Genomic DNA, 15,830 nt, shown 5'->3' on the forward strand with positions numbered 1-15,830 from the left:
AGTGAATATTACAGTAATTAATTTTTTTATAATTGTCAATGCCATTTAATTTAAATATTAATGAATTTTATAATAATTAATTTTTTTATGTGGGATTTTAATATAATTATCCTTTTTTATATATTAAGATGGGAACCAATATCTTCTCCAGTTCAATATTTCGTTTCGATTTTAAAAACGTTGCTCCTCACGCCCAGAACCAAGGGAAAAAAGAAAAAAGAAAAAAACATCCATCTTCTTTTGCTTTGTTTTACCTTTGATGACTTCAATCTATCTGCTCTTCTTCTGTATCTTATCACCGGCATATTCAAGCTATCTGGCTTATATATTTTTTTCGCCTCGTAATTAAATGTGTCTTCGATCTCAGATCAGAAGATGAAAAATATGATTTCAATGGTCTAAATTGTAAAATGAGTTACAAGAAAATATGTCTGGGAGACCAGCCAATTAAAAATAAGGACTACATTATGCAACGGGATTGGTCTAGGTGGGAGTCCACGGCGGATATTTAGTTTGTTTTGTCTTTGTGGATGCCTCTTTTTTATCAAAAAATAAATAAATAAATAAAGACTACAAAATTACGAGTTATAATATTCATGATTTTACTTCTTAACACCGTGAGTGCTTTACGGACAAGGGTAATAATCAGTAACGTGATTGATTTACCATCCCAAAATGTGACACTAATTGCCATACTAACCAGCTTTTTCCTATTCGTTCATCTTTTAATGTCCCATTATTAATTATGTCCTTAATAACTATTTTTCCTTCGAGTAAAACATATTGACATTATCTTCATTTTATCTTAATTGCTGATATCTCTCTTCTATTTTAAAAACCTATATAAACATCCCATAAAATTAATAATCAAACACAAACCACCCATTTATAAAATTTTATTTTTATCCATCCAACTGTTAGTTGAATATTAAATCATACTTAATAGATGAAAATGCCTCTACTTAAACATAAATTACTAATACAAAATAGTTTTTTTACACCCTCATATTTACACCAATTTATGCACAAACAATATAACAATAGGAGGTGATGACGTATTTATAAATAAATAGGAGGATGTGATAATATCTATACTGGCTCCTTGCATAACAAGTGTCTACACAATTGAAGTAGATAATAGAGTCTGACTTTTTAAAATAAATTAATTTTAATGTATTTTAATCAATGTAGTTATATTTATCCCGTCTCACTGAAATACTTGGGCACCATGTTTGTGGATTTTAGAATCACTTGAAATCGTATTTTTATGTGCCAACAGTCCAATATTTGTAACTGGCGGGATTTTGATATTTTCATTCTATTGTGGCCTTCTATTGAGCTTGGAGCTGATCCCTTTGTACAGATTGAGCTTTACTCTTCAATTACTCAGCCCAAATGACTTTGTGACCTATTGAGTGACGTTTCATATTTTAACTCAAACACATTGAAAATGAATCTATATAAATTCTAGAATCTTGCTACCATTTAGGAACTGATTATGACAAAAAAATTGACAATGCTTAAATGATGTTAAATCTTTTGAGAGCAACTTGAAAATTGAAATAAAAACAAAAAGACTTTTACACTTTCATCATCATTAATAGTTCTTGACATCTAAGTGCAATTTGTGGTGTCCTTGAAAATAGGTTTGATTGATATTTATACTAAAGACTTTGGATAATGGATGTTGCCAGAGTTCATAATTTGAATCCCTACCTTTTTTTTCTTAAAAAAAATATAATTTGAACTCTCTTGTTCTTTAGATTTTCTGACTTGGTACTTATGATAAATGAATTTTGTGGATGGCAGGTAATTTAAATATATTATTATTTAAATAAGGGCTTTTTCCTATCCAAATATAAAAAATGTCATATATCTACACTAGTTATGGATCATAACCGGTGTAAATAAACATTTTTTTAAAAAAATAAATATCATTCCTTGACTATTATCTACATCAATTAACCAACCAATGTAGACATGATTAATATCTATACCTTATTGTATACTTGGTATGGATATGGACAAAGTTTCTACACCAATCTGATCTATACCAGCTATAAAACTAGTGTAAATACTTAATTTTAACAAGTATAAATATCTACTTTTGTATTAGTGAATGTTATCTAAAAATCTGTTAAAATACCAAATTAAAGAAATAAATGCATTTTTTTACATTGTTATTCATAATTTTTTAGTTTTGTAAAATTATTATTTATAAATTTTTTTAGAAAAATACATAAGTTTGATAAAATAATATTTCAAACACACATATAAAGAACTTAATGAAATAGGGATTTAATATAATAAGAGATAAATTAGTTAATATAATTTATATTTTTCTTCAAATTTTATTAATTTCAAATCAAATAATATTTTTAAAATTTTTATTTAAATATTTTTATTTAAATTTCAAATCAGATATTGTAGTAGGTTGTTATATGTGTATAGCAACCACATTTGATAGTCTCCACCATTTGCTATGAGACCATTACCTATCTCCCAAGAAAGATGAGTGGTAATAGTGTTGGTTGATTCAAGAACCCCCTTTCACAATCAGCTAGCATTATAAGGCTTCTTAAGTAAGATGCCATCATTGAAATTGATGTATGTGAGCTTTAGGGCGTCTCCCAAAAGAGAACATGACCTCGATTGGTAGATTCTCCATGCTTGTTTATTAATAAACACTAAATTCATTAATCTTTTATTTTTCAAACTCAGGCCTCTCGAAGTTGTAGATCCAAAAAGTAAGCCCTTTCGTGCAACATGAATATTTTTCTTCCCTGCTCCATTATCCTAAAAGAAATCAACTAATTCAGAATCAATAATGTCACAGATTTTTGTAGGTAACTTGAGGCAAGAGAGAACATATATATTAGAGGTAGATAGTACAAATTTAGATTTATAGGCAACCTTTCTATCGACAGATTTCAAGACCTGTTCTACAATCTTTTCTTTATCTTTAACTGCATTATTCCAAGTTTCCAAATACTTACCAAAAGAGGGATAGCATTGAATACCAAAGAATTTTGAGAGTTCCTCTTGAGTTTCCATTAGTATATTAGGACTCGAAAGGATCAAAGACTTCTGAAAATTCACTTGAAGCCCGAACCAATGACGAAAAGTATCAACAATGTCATTTATTACTTGAACACCAGATTGAGTATACTTAAAGAAGATGGTTGAATCATCAAAATAGAGTAAGTGTGATACTGAAAAAGAGGATTGACAAGTTCATATTCCATGAAAGGATCCAATTTTTTCTACTTGAATTAACAAACAAGACAAAATGTTGGAAGCAGGATAAATATGTATGGAGAGAGGGGATTACCCTGCCTTATACCATTTCTAGGAAAAATGAATTGAGTTAATTGACCATTAAACATGACATTGAATTCAATTGTGGTGATGCACTGGAGAAGAAGATTAATCCATTTGGAAGGAAACTTCATCCGCCAGAGAACAGCATGAATGAACTTCATTGAATTTAAGAGGGAGAGTATATCAGTGGCGGAACTAGCCTAAAAAATTTGGGGTCCAATTTTCTAAAAATAAATTAATTTCTCATTGAAATTGATAAAATATGGTTAAATTATTAACTTTGTCTAAAAATAGAATAAACTTTTAATTTTATTTCTATTTAAAAGAAAATTTTTAAATCTGTAATACATTTTTTCTCATACTTAATAAGTTTAAATATGAGTGATATTAAAAAATATAATTAATATCTCATTAAGTATCTTATACTGTGAACCAAATAATCTTTCTAAAAGGCACCCTATAACAAGGATCAAAGGAAGTATCATACTACTTCAATTTCAATTTATAAGATACTTTTAGAATGAATTATGCATGCTAATAAAACTTACTCTACTAAATACTATATGCAACCTTTCTTCCTTAAAACAAAAATGTAAACTTTTAAAAATGTCATTAATTTAATAATCCATTTTTGAAAGAATAATAAAGAGAAAGAATATAATAGAAAGGATAATATTAGAAAACATATACTCCCTCCGTTTAAAAATATAAGGCATTTTCAATTGAATCTTATTTCTCAATAAAGTAGTTACTTACTTTCAAACTAACTTTATCTTTTTATATTTACCCCCATTAAACATCCTACAATAAATATAAAGTCATTCATCAATAGGGACATTTTTTAAAAAAAGACAATGATTATACCTTGAAAGACTAAAATTGACTTACATTTTTAAATATTCAACTCTTCAAAAAATGCCTCACATTTTTTAACAGAAAAAATAATTAATAAAATATTTTTTTTGCTACGTATTTTATATTTTGATACACCAAATTTCTTTCAAAAATGTCTTATGAATTGAAAGTAGATAACAAATGAAATTAAAAAAATTCCCCTCTCTATTCTCTCTCACTATCTCACCATCTAACCCTCACTTTCTTTTATTCTCACCATGTCACCTTCATCTTCTTGCCCTGACCCTCAACCCCATGACTCCCTCTCTCCCTCCCCTCACTACCCCACGTAGAATGTGGGCCAACCCTTGGAGTATATAATTTAGTCATAAGGATAAATTAGTAAATATAAATTTTTGAACATAATAAACAAATAAATATTTTAAAACTTTTAATGAAAAATTATTAATTGGGTTAAGAATTGGATTAAAATATATATTCTGAAAGCAAGAGGGAGGTTCCTGTAATTTTAATAAAGTAGAAGGAAGGTCATGGGCATTTCACTGTCTCCCTTTCCCTGTCAATATGCGTGTGATTTTTCATCCAAAAAAAAAAAATTATAGTAATGTGATTATGTCATACACTTGAAAGCGGCAAGTTTCGTGCCATGCTGAGATGCCGGTTGACAAGCATCTTATATTTATAAAATGTCTTGTTGGTAATATATATATATATATATATATATAATATTAAATCGTCTTACCTGTAGATTTGACATAATGTTAACGTAGGTAACACGTTATTGAATAATGCAACTGTGATCCTTTTTCCCAATGTACGTAAAACCGGACCGGTCATTAAACCGATCATGGCATTGGGTCACGGGTTAGTGGTTCAATCAGAGTTGAATCGGTGGCAAACCGGTCATGATTAAAATAATACAATTTAAATAAAAAGACATTAATTATAAAAACATTCAACCAAATCCAACCACTCAAAAGTCTAACAATAATAAAATACTATATTTTTGGACTTAGCATGCTCTATCTCTAATTTTTTATTTTTTGACTTTAATTTTACTTTTTTTTGTTATTTTTTTCGAACTCAGAGCTCTGAAAAATTAAAAATGAAAAAAAAATCAAAAACGACGTCGTTTTGGAGTAAAAGTCTGAAAAAATATTAACCCGGTTAACCCAGTCAACCCACCGAGTTATCCGGGTTATACCGGGTTGAACCAGGGTTGACCGGGTTACACCGGTTCACTCCCTCACCGGGTTAAGTGCAAACCCAGACCGGACAGGGGACCGGTTCACCGGTTTCCGGGTTGACCCGGCCGGTCCGGTCCAGTTTTTAATACCATGCTTTTTCCTAGGGATGAATAACTCATTTTCAAACATCAAGTAATGCAATTAAGATTAGATCAATTTAATAAACATTTTACAAATATAAATTTATTTTCCATAACATTATCATTTAATAATCGTCCAGTGACTTTTAATCACTAATCTCATCAATAAATACTTTTTTATGAAGATAAAAATATTTAATAGATACTACTTCAGGTAAAAGGCTAGTATTTATTATATATATATATATATATATATAACATAGTGCTAGTACTCACTGAAAGTAAAGTCGCACACCATGCGATGCTTTCTTCATATTACTTAGGCTAACGCACATACACACGCGCTCGCCCTTGCCCAATTACATGTTAACTATATTATTCGGGCTCTCTTCCTCTCTCGCACACTGTCATTTTCAAATAACACCCATCTAATTTTTTATATAAAAAAATTAATTATTTAATGTCTGTAGTTTTAATTCAATTATAATTTAATTTTTAAATTTTGACTTATTAAAACTTAATTTTTAAAGTTTTAATTTAATTATAATTTAATCATTAAATTTTAACTTTTACAAACTCCATCCTTATAATTTTAACTATTTTAAATATAAATTTTTATATTTTAAAAAATAAAATCAAGTTAAAGTTCAGTACTAATATTTTACATTAATAAACCTTTTTAATTCCTATAAAGATTAAAATTTAAAAATGATTATAATTTTTATAATTTCATTTTAAAATAATTACATGGGTTGAATTTTAAGAGTTAAAATTAAATCAATAAGTTACAATTAAGTTAAAATTATAAAAATTAAATTATAATACCATTAAATGATTGGTTTTATTTTTTAAATCAAGGATTCCTTTCAATCATTGCCTCTATCATCCTAGTAACTGGCAATAAGTACATCTATATTTCATGCCCACGTGCTTCATTATTCTCAATTTCCACGGCTATATCACGCATAAGACGGGGTGGTGATTGGGTACAGTATCGAGGGGGGATATAGCCGGGGAGAATCCAAACTCCGTCCGTTGCTGGTTCGTGACAAAGGCGCGTTTGTCTGTATTTACGTGGAAGCACTCAACGTGCTTTGCGGCAGGCAAGTTTTTGTGTTGGTGGAAATCGAAATATCATGAAATCCTAAAAGCAAACACGCCCTAAAATGGCGAACCCACGCTTCCATGGCTGATTGGATGGTCTATATTAGGCTATATAAAAGTTGTTCAGTCCATTCAGTTCTACTCGAGATGATCTGAATCTTGTTTGGTCATCTTTCAAGATTAAAAAAATTAAAAAAATTAAACTATTTTTTTGGGTTGAACTGGATAAGAGATTAGATATTCAGATCACTTGGTCCGATCCAGTCCTATTAATTTTTTATTATAATTATAATTAATTTATTTTTAACAAATGTTTGAAATGTAATTGATGTTAAGGAGATAATTGTATGAAGATTTATTAAGTTTGTTTCTAAATTATTGTTCTAATGTAGTGTTGTTCAATTTTATTGAGTGCTATTTTTGTTGAAATTATAAATTTAAATAATTTGAACTATAACAGAAATATTTTTTCTTATTGTTAGAAATTATTATAAATTTTTATTATTATAAATATTTTTACTATCTTAATTGAGTTTATTATGTTAAAATGTATTATTGCTTCTCACAGAATAAAAAGAAAAAAAACTAAGTAAGTACTGGACTGATAGGATCAGTCTTCCAATCCTATGAAGTAAGTTCAGTCATGTTAATTTTTGAATTATTACAGGATAAGATTGAATTATGTGTTATCTAATCTAATTTTTTTATGAAAGAGATCAAATTATAAATTAGGATGAAATCTAATATCATTTTGTCTTTTACGGAGTCCTAGTCTATATGTTGTATGTGCAGGAAGAAATCGGTAGGTTTTTGGCATGAATGTTTTTTGCTGGGCATGAAAAATTGAGAATGACGTTTTGGCACCGTATTTTTATACCCCACGGCAAGGCACCATCATGACTTTTCATGATTTGGCCGGTCAAACGCCTCCTTGCATCGTCTAAATCAAAATTCATCATGCTGTCAAGTCTATTAAATGTTTAGTTTACGGGACTCTCTCACACGATCATCGCGCTGCTCAAATATCTTAAACCTGCAATTCGTAATTAAGTAATTAACAAGCCATTGCTGATATATTGTTTTCAGTACTTGTCATGTAACTGTTACGTAATTTTAATAAGGATAGTTAAAATTAAAGATTTAAATACCGATCAGAAAAGTAACTAGAACCAAAAATAAAGGTCGGTCTGAAGGAACGAAGTAAAGGCCTTATTTAAATAAGAAATAGAATTTTAAAAATATATTTTTAAAAAGTAATCGAGCTTGAGGGCCTTACTCTGATAAATTTTGTAAAAAAAATTCAGGCCCGAACGACTCTTCAAACCTTGCTCTATTATTATTTTTTTTAGTGAAATATATATTTGAAACCAATTACCTACTCACTTGATTCTACGTACATTATATTATTATTAATTTTAATTTATTTTAAAATTAATTTAATATAATTTAATAAATATTAGTGTATCGTATAAATTTTTGATATTTTTTATTTTTTTATAAGCATTATGTTTGTGTATTTATAAAAAATGAACTATTTTTTAACTAAAATTTAAATTTTATTACTAGACTTTTAAATATGTGTTGTTTGACTTTAAAGAATTATGAGAATTTTAATTTTTTTAATTTTAAAATATTTTCATTAATTTTTAATATTTAATTTTATTTTTTTTAAAAGCTTATAGGCCTAATCTTAAACCCTTTACATAAGGATCAGGCTTGAGAAACGGGGCTAAAAATAAAAAATAAATTTTAGGACTTAGACTCTTAAGAATTGAGTCCATAAAGATCAGGCTCATCTGTATTTTCAACTCTAAAAATAAGCACAGCAAAATCTTTGTTATTTTGATATAATAAACAATACTTCTTTTTTTGACAAAAAATGAGAATGTTTTCGAGGAGAACTAAAAAAAAAAGGAAAGGAAGATGCTCTATCCAATAAATCTTGCTGTTCATTTTTTCTCTTTGACTGCGGTGCTTTTTAAGTCTTCTGTTAAATTTTAATTTTCATTTATTTTAATATCTTCCTTTGCTTGTTTTTGGGATCACTTTAGTGAGACTTAACATGTAAATTAATTAATAATAGATATATATATATATATACATATCAACCCAAGCATGACAAAAACATTAAACTCAAAACAACGAGACTTATGTAGTTAACTTTGAATTTTTAATATATTTTTATTTAATTAAATTAAAACGTGTAGTATATGTTAATACCTCAACAATATTAATAATAAGAATTTATTAAAGAATAAATAACCCATAATAATAGATTCACATGTTTTAATTTAATTGAAAACAAGCACCTTAAATATATAAGATAAAGGATTCATTTGTTTAAAATTAAAAAATAAGTAATTTTTAGATAGTTTAAAAATTTTATATAAAGATATTTATTTTATAAAAATTTTTAAAAAAGAAGACATTATTTATATGTGGTTACAAAATATAAAAGTGATGATTTCTTAGTTATTTTTAATTTTTAATTTATATTTTATTAAAATAATTTATTATTTTATTTTTTTAAAATGTTATAATATCTTCACATGTTTGCCTTTTTAAAACATACTTTCTCATTTATTTATTTTTAAACTCAAAGTAGCTTCTTAAACTAATTAAAAATATATATTTTTTCTAAAATTTTGATTGTTTTTAAAAGTTTAAATAAATATTATAAAAATTTACTAAATCTATTTTTTAAACAAATTAGTGGTTCTTTTTATAAAATAAGTTAAAACAAACATATCCTAAATTCATAAGTTTTGTTCAATTCAAAATATCACTTCATGCTGAATCTTGACATTCGCGTGTTTAAAATATTATACTTAAAAATCAAGCCTGGTAACACTTAAAAATGCAAGCCCATATGCCTTTTTAAGTCAAATTAAGCAAATGACTTTTTCATCCATCGTTTGCTCTGAAACTATATCGTCTTATTTGCATTTTTAACTTATTTTAAAATTGAAAATTAACTTATTTGGATTTAGTTAAGAGGCATATAGAAGTTCAAGGAAGCAGGTTTCTCCAATAATAAAACCCCCAACTGAGTTCAACAACATCAAATCAGTTCATATTGATTTGAATGATTAAATCCAATGTTCTACATAGACATGTGGTTATATTTAATTTTAAAGTGGTCATTTTTTAATTTCAACGTACTTTTGCATTTATCTTACAGTTTTGAATTTTAACGCATCTATATGTTTTCTGCAAACATCATGTAAAAGGACTGGAACCGAATCCCCTCAGACTCTCACCCCGTTAGCGTCCCTCAGCGGCGGGGAGAGCTGCACCCTATTGTCTACATCCAATGCCTCTTGTTTTGCCACATCATATTATATTAAAATAATTTATTTTTTTTAAATTTTACACCTTACTTCACTTTTTTTTTTATATTTTTAAGATAATGATTTAAACTATTTTTTATTTTTTATTTGAAAAATTAATTATTTAATCTCTGTAATTTTGATCCAATTGTAACTCAATCCCTAAACTCTGACTCATTATAACTCAGTTCCTGACATTTTAATTCTATTGTAAATTAGTTCCAGAACTTTACCTCTTGCAGTTTAGTTTTTAAAGTTTCAATCTCTTAAATATAATTTTCTTTATTTTAAAAAATAAAACTATAAAATTTAAAAATATTTTAAATTTATTGCTAGTATCTTAAATTACTAAACTCTTTTAATATTTATAAATATTAGCAATTATAAAATATTTTTAATGTTTATAGTTTTATTTTTTAAAATTTAAAAACTAATATTTAAGAGGTTGAAACTTTAGAAACTAAATTATAAGAAGCAAAATTTAGAGGTTGATTTACAATTGAATCAAAATTTTAGAAACTGAATTATAATGTTTCCCTTTTTATTTTCAAAACTTGTCCTAAAAAATTATTTAACAAAACATGAAATTAACAAAAAATTATTATCCTAATAAATTACTCCATAAAATGTTTCAAAAAAAAGTTGTAGGATAGGCTAACAGGGGCTTACAATATGACTTATTCAAATTCTCACCAGATTTATTTAACAAAAAATTATTTTAAAAAATTTTATAGAGTAATTTATTAGGATAAGTTTTGAAAATAAAAAAAATAAAAAGATTAATTTGAATTATTATCCTAAAAATATAAATACAAAGTAGTGAAATAAGATGTAAAAGTTATTTTAATATGAGCTGATGTAACAAAATATGAGGCATTAAATATAAATTGAAGGGTGTAAATTTTCCCGCCGAGGCTGAGGGAGTGAGAATTTGAGAGGATTCAGATCCAAAAGAACCACAGTTAAACCACCCCCACCCCTTCTTTTTGGTGTAAAATCACCGCAGTTAGGCAATTCAGAAATAAGAAACAACATCCGCCATGAATCATCAACGCGCATCGTATATGCGCTGGGCGGTGATCCTCGCACTTCTCGAGGAGCACCTCAGGCCTGAACCCACGAGAGAGAATCTGGTGAAAAACAAAAGAAAAGAAAAGGGTGGGAGGGAGGACGATCTCAACATTAAATTAAACAGACTATATAAACTAAAATTTGATAATTAAATACTCTAATGTTGATATTCATAAACTTGTATGATTTTTTTTTATTTTTTTAGATATAAAATCTTTTTTATTTCTCTAAAATAGACAAATTTCATGTCGATTCTCAATTTCAAATAATCCACCCCCATAATAAAATGGATTAAAAAAACAAAAAAGATGATTAAAATATAAATGAGAAATATGTCAACCATATCGATGAAGAAGAATAAGTAATTTAATTTATAAAGATGAGAGTAATTATTAATTTAATTTATAAAGATGAGAGTAATTATTGATGAGATTTGTGAAGGATATAATGATTAGCACATATATAATATTGGACTTTCCCAAAAAATGTTCTCCCTCATTCTAAATTACAAATCATTTTTGAAGAAATTTTTTCATTTTAAAATATAAAATACTTAGAGTAGATTAAAATTTTATTAAATGTATAAATTTTAATATTACAATATCTCTTTCTATATTTAATTTCATTCCTTCTATTTTAATATATTAAATGATAATTATTTTTTAAAATTTATATTTTTATTTTAAAAAATAAGGTTATTAAATATATTTAATGAAATTTATTGGTATATAAAATTTTATTTAAAAGTGTTTTATAATTTGAGATGGAGGGATTAATATTCTTTATGTTAAAATAAAGAATTTTTTTTTTATTTTTTAAGCTATTTCATTTTCATCATTTTCAACCACCAAAGACCAAAGTCACCAAACTAAGCCCTTATCCTCATGGCAATCCCGAAACACAATATTATCAATCACCAAGTAAAATCTATATGCGGTGCGGTTATCCTCTTCCTTTTTTGGGTGGTACGAGGCCCACGAACCTCTCCTATATGAGGGTCCAAGAAAGAATCTGGAGCAGGGAGAGAGAACACGATATTAATTTTTACGGGAGAAGGGCAAAAAACGAAAAAAGCTTAATTTAAAATAATACCTAACATAAAATAAGAAAGTGTCAAGGGGTGGGAGGGTGAGAATTTCATTTCATAATAATAACGAAACTATGTCGACATAGTCGCCCTAGTTCGAATGCAACAGGGCAGCGAGCAGAGCATCTACCCGCTTCTTCCCACCCATTCTTTCTTCAAATGATGACATTGTCTCTCTACTTCTCTCACTCCCTCTCTACCCTCTTCGAGTCTTCTCTCCTCGCATCCTTCCGTTTTCGCTGACCTCCGATCCCGTCTCTTATCCCTCTTCCTCGTTCCTATAAATGCCCCGTTCTCCTCCTTCCTTCTCCAACGCTTCCTTCGCCCTTTAAAACCTCTTCCCATGTCCCTTTTCCAGGTTGGCTTTTCTTCACTCTTTCTCTTTTTTCTTTGCGCTTGGATCTTTTCTTTCTCTGTGCTCACACGCCTTTTCTTCTCCTCTCAGGATTTCTGGTCGTTGCTCCAGCTTGAGCGTCCTTTAGGAAAATCAGGTAATAATTCATTCCCTCTCTTTCTTCCCCCACTAGCCCAGAAGAATCGAATTCTTTTTTTTTTTTTTTATGTTGTCTGTGTTTTCTACTGCGATCAACGTGTGAAGAATTGGATGCAATTTGAACGAACTTGATTTCCCTGAAGGAACTGAAATGCGCACGTGAACGCTGGATATGTGAAGCAAAATCTTAGTATTTGATTCATTAATTTCTTCCCTTTCATTGAATTTAAATTAAATTGGAGCCGTTTAAGAGAGTTCAAAAATCCTGATTTGCAAAACTGGCGTAGGTCAATTGTTTTGAAAGGGATTCTAAATCTCTGTACTCGTTTTTCTGCCAAAAAAGGATCGCTGTTCCAGTACTTGTATGAAACCATGACCAACTCGCGCTGCGAAGGGAGCGACTTCGAGCTCTGCCGAGACGACTCTGCCGCATTCGTCCTCAAGTTTGTGGCGATCGCGTCCATACTCATCGCGGGAATGACAGGAGTAGCCTTACCTCTTTTCGGGAAACATCGGTGTAATCTCCGCACAGACGGCAGCCTCTTCGTTGCCGCCAAGGCTTTCGCGGCAGGAGTGATTCTGGCCACCGGCTTTGTCCACATGTTACCGGACTCGTCGGAGGCCCTGTCAAATCCCTGTTTGCCCCAGTATCCATGGTCCAAGTTCCCCTTTACCGGTTTCTTCGCCATGATCTCAGCCCTCTTAACACTCTTGGTTGATTTCGTGGGAACCCAATATTATGAACGGAAACAGGGAATGGCGCGGGACGCCGAAATCCGAGGAAGGGTCGGGACGTCAGAGTCGGGCATGGAATCGGGAATCGTGCCCGTTGTGGAGGTTAGGGACTTGAGTGGGACAGTGTTTGGGGAAGAGGAAGGCGGCGGAATGCACATAGTGGGGATGCATGCTCACGCAGCGCACCATAGGCACAACCACCCACAAGGCCACGACTCTTGTCGTGGTGGCGTTAAGGAACAGTCCCACGTCTCAGGACAGAGCTATGGCCACTCGCACGAATTCGGAGACGATGAGGATGAAGACGGTGTACGCCATGTTGTCGTTTCACAGGTAATACACTACTCTTGTCTCTATTTTGTTTCTCACGTTGAGTTTGTTGTTCAGCGCTGATCAAAATCTTCGAAATCTCAATTTTTATCTTTGTCAATTTTGAATGGCTTCTATATATAAAAGCTGTAGTTGACATTTGGTTCTGCAATTCTTATGGAGAAGGTAACTCGTGCATCGGCCAGTTGGGCCACTTGAAATATTAACACAACTCTGGCCCGTTGCTTCTATACTGGCCCTTACATTTATCACATCAGCCTGAGTATAAATTTAACTATTCTGGCCCAATTAATAGTCAATAGTAGTCGGTAGCCTTGGCGGGCAAAACAAGATAGTTAATAAACTTTTAATTATTCTTTCGACGTTTTGTTTCTGTCTGAGGAATTTGATTAGCATTGATACATGTGGTAGTGACAGTAGTTTACACTTGATAGTATGTTGTGTACCTTGTTTGTAAAGGAACATTTTTTATTTTCGGGTTTCTCTGTAAAGGCGCATCTGGATCAGTTAAAAAAAGAAAAGAAAAGAAAAGAAAAGAAAAGCTCCAATTGTACAAGTTGTCATGTGCTGTCCAACTTGGATATGCAGGTGTTGGAGCTTGGGATTGTATCACATTCAGTGATAATCGGGCTCTCTCTGGGAGTGTCGCAGAGCCCTTGTACCATAAGGCCGCTGATTGCAGCCCTATCATTTCATCAATTCTTTGAAGGATTCGCACTTGGAGGCTGTATCTCCCAAGCTCAATTTAAGACCTCATCAGCGACCATAATGGCCTGCTTCTTTGCCCTGACAACGCCGTTGGGTATCGGAATAGGCACGGCGATTTCTTCAGGATATAACCCATACAGTTCGGGAGCACTCATAACCGAAGGCATATTGGACGCTTTGTCAGCTGGGATTTTAGTGTATATGGCTTTAGTGGACCTGATAGCTGCTGATTTTCTGAGCAAGAGAATGAGCTGTAACTTTAGGCTGCAGATAGCTTCATATTGCATGCTTTTTCTCGGGGCTGGATTGATGTCTGCGCTTGCAATCTGGGCTTGATTCCTTTTCATTTCTAAGATTTCAGAGCACAGTATTTTGCTATTCTATAACAGAGAGAGGGAGATGAATAACGTGAAGATTGGAGGGAGACGAGTATGAGATATCCGCAGTAGTCCCCATCTAATTTACACATAGCAAGCGAGGAAAAAGGGGGCCAACACACAGGGTCGTTCGTCGTCAATGCCTGTCTTCCAACATGCCCTCTTCCCTCAAAACGTGCAGCAACTAGTTAACAAGAGAAAGGATGCCAAGGGATGGGATGATGGTCTCTGTTCGTCAAAAGAATTAGTTTATTTTTAATGTCCTTGTTGATACCCCATGATTCTTTAATGGAAATTTGAAATGTGGCAAGGGAAAATGTTGAGCAAATGATAATTATGTCTATCTAAAAATTAACACTCTATTTGGGTGGTTGGAGGGGAGGGATAAAATTTTCCCTCCCATCCGTATTACTAAACAAGGGGAAGGGTAAAATTTGGTTGGTTTTATTATTTTTCTATGTAAATTTCATGTGTACGGTTTTCTTTTTGAAGTAACATTATAGCTCATAATTTCACTCGAAAATGAGGGGAAGGCAGTTCCTCCCTTTTCCTTGTCCCATCCAAGTGAGAATTTATTTTCCCTTTCCGTCCCCTTCCCTCCAATGATTCACTTACCATCGATGGTCCAGGCTTGGAGTTTATTGCAACTTTTTGGAAATGATGGAGGCTGCATGGCGTCATAGCCTTTACCTTCCGCCGCTTCCTCCAGCCGGTGGACGTCTCCCGCTTTCACAACTTTAGTGGGTGGATATGAGAAAGGCACAGTGCTAAGAATGGAAAATAGCGATAGAATTGCACTATTAATTCTGGCTTCATTTTGGAGTGCACTGTGATCGTTCACACCCTCACACGCACGTTTGTTTGTTTGTTTGTTTGTTTTTTTGTTTTTTGGCACTGAAAGATATCCATTCACTAACAAAACAGACTAGAAGATAAGGGTTGTTTTGTCTCTATTCACATTTTATATTTTTTAAAACTGTTTTGTAATACTAATTATAAAGATTGAAGTTTTATTAAATATATTTATTTTAATATTAACCTTTCTTTTTATATATTTAATGTTCATCACTTCTTTTTTTAATATATTAAATGA

The 15,830-nt window shown here is 30.8% G+C and overlaps 1 protein-coding gene across 2 annotated transcripts; it reads left to right on the forward strand.

Annotated features, from left to right (window-relative positions):
* Window positions 1-12,229: 12,229 nt before the first annotated feature.
* Window positions 12,230-15,294, forward strand: LOC129303743 (zinc transporter 4, chloroplastic-like). 2 transcript variants are annotated; one of them, XM_054943247.1, is made up of 4 exons: window positions 12,230-12,452; window positions 12,540-12,585; window positions 12,931-13,655; window positions 14,241-15,294. In XM_054943247.1, exons 1-4 carry the CDS (start codon window positions 12,438-12,440, stop codon window positions 14,694-14,696), a joined length of 1,242 nt encoding a protein of 413 aa, XP_054799222.1. In that variant the 5' UTR covers window positions 12,230-12,437; the 3' UTR covers window positions 14,697-15,294. The 2 variants fall into 2 exon arrangements, with proteins under 2 accessions (XP_054799222.1, XP_054799223.1); XM_054943248.1 differs by having other exon boundaries at window positions 12,232-12,452; window positions 12,875-13,655.
* Window positions 15,295-15,830: the final 536 nt, after the last annotated feature.

This window comes from Prosopis cineraria, unplaced genomic scaffold (assembly GCF_029017545.1).
Source record: "Prosopis cineraria cultivar Desert tree isolate PC_DT_omini unplaced genomic scaffold, ASM2901754v1 PC2, whole genome shotgun sequence".
NCBI lineage: Eukaryota > Viridiplantae > Streptophyta > Magnoliopsida > Fabales > Fabaceae > Prosopis > Prosopis cineraria.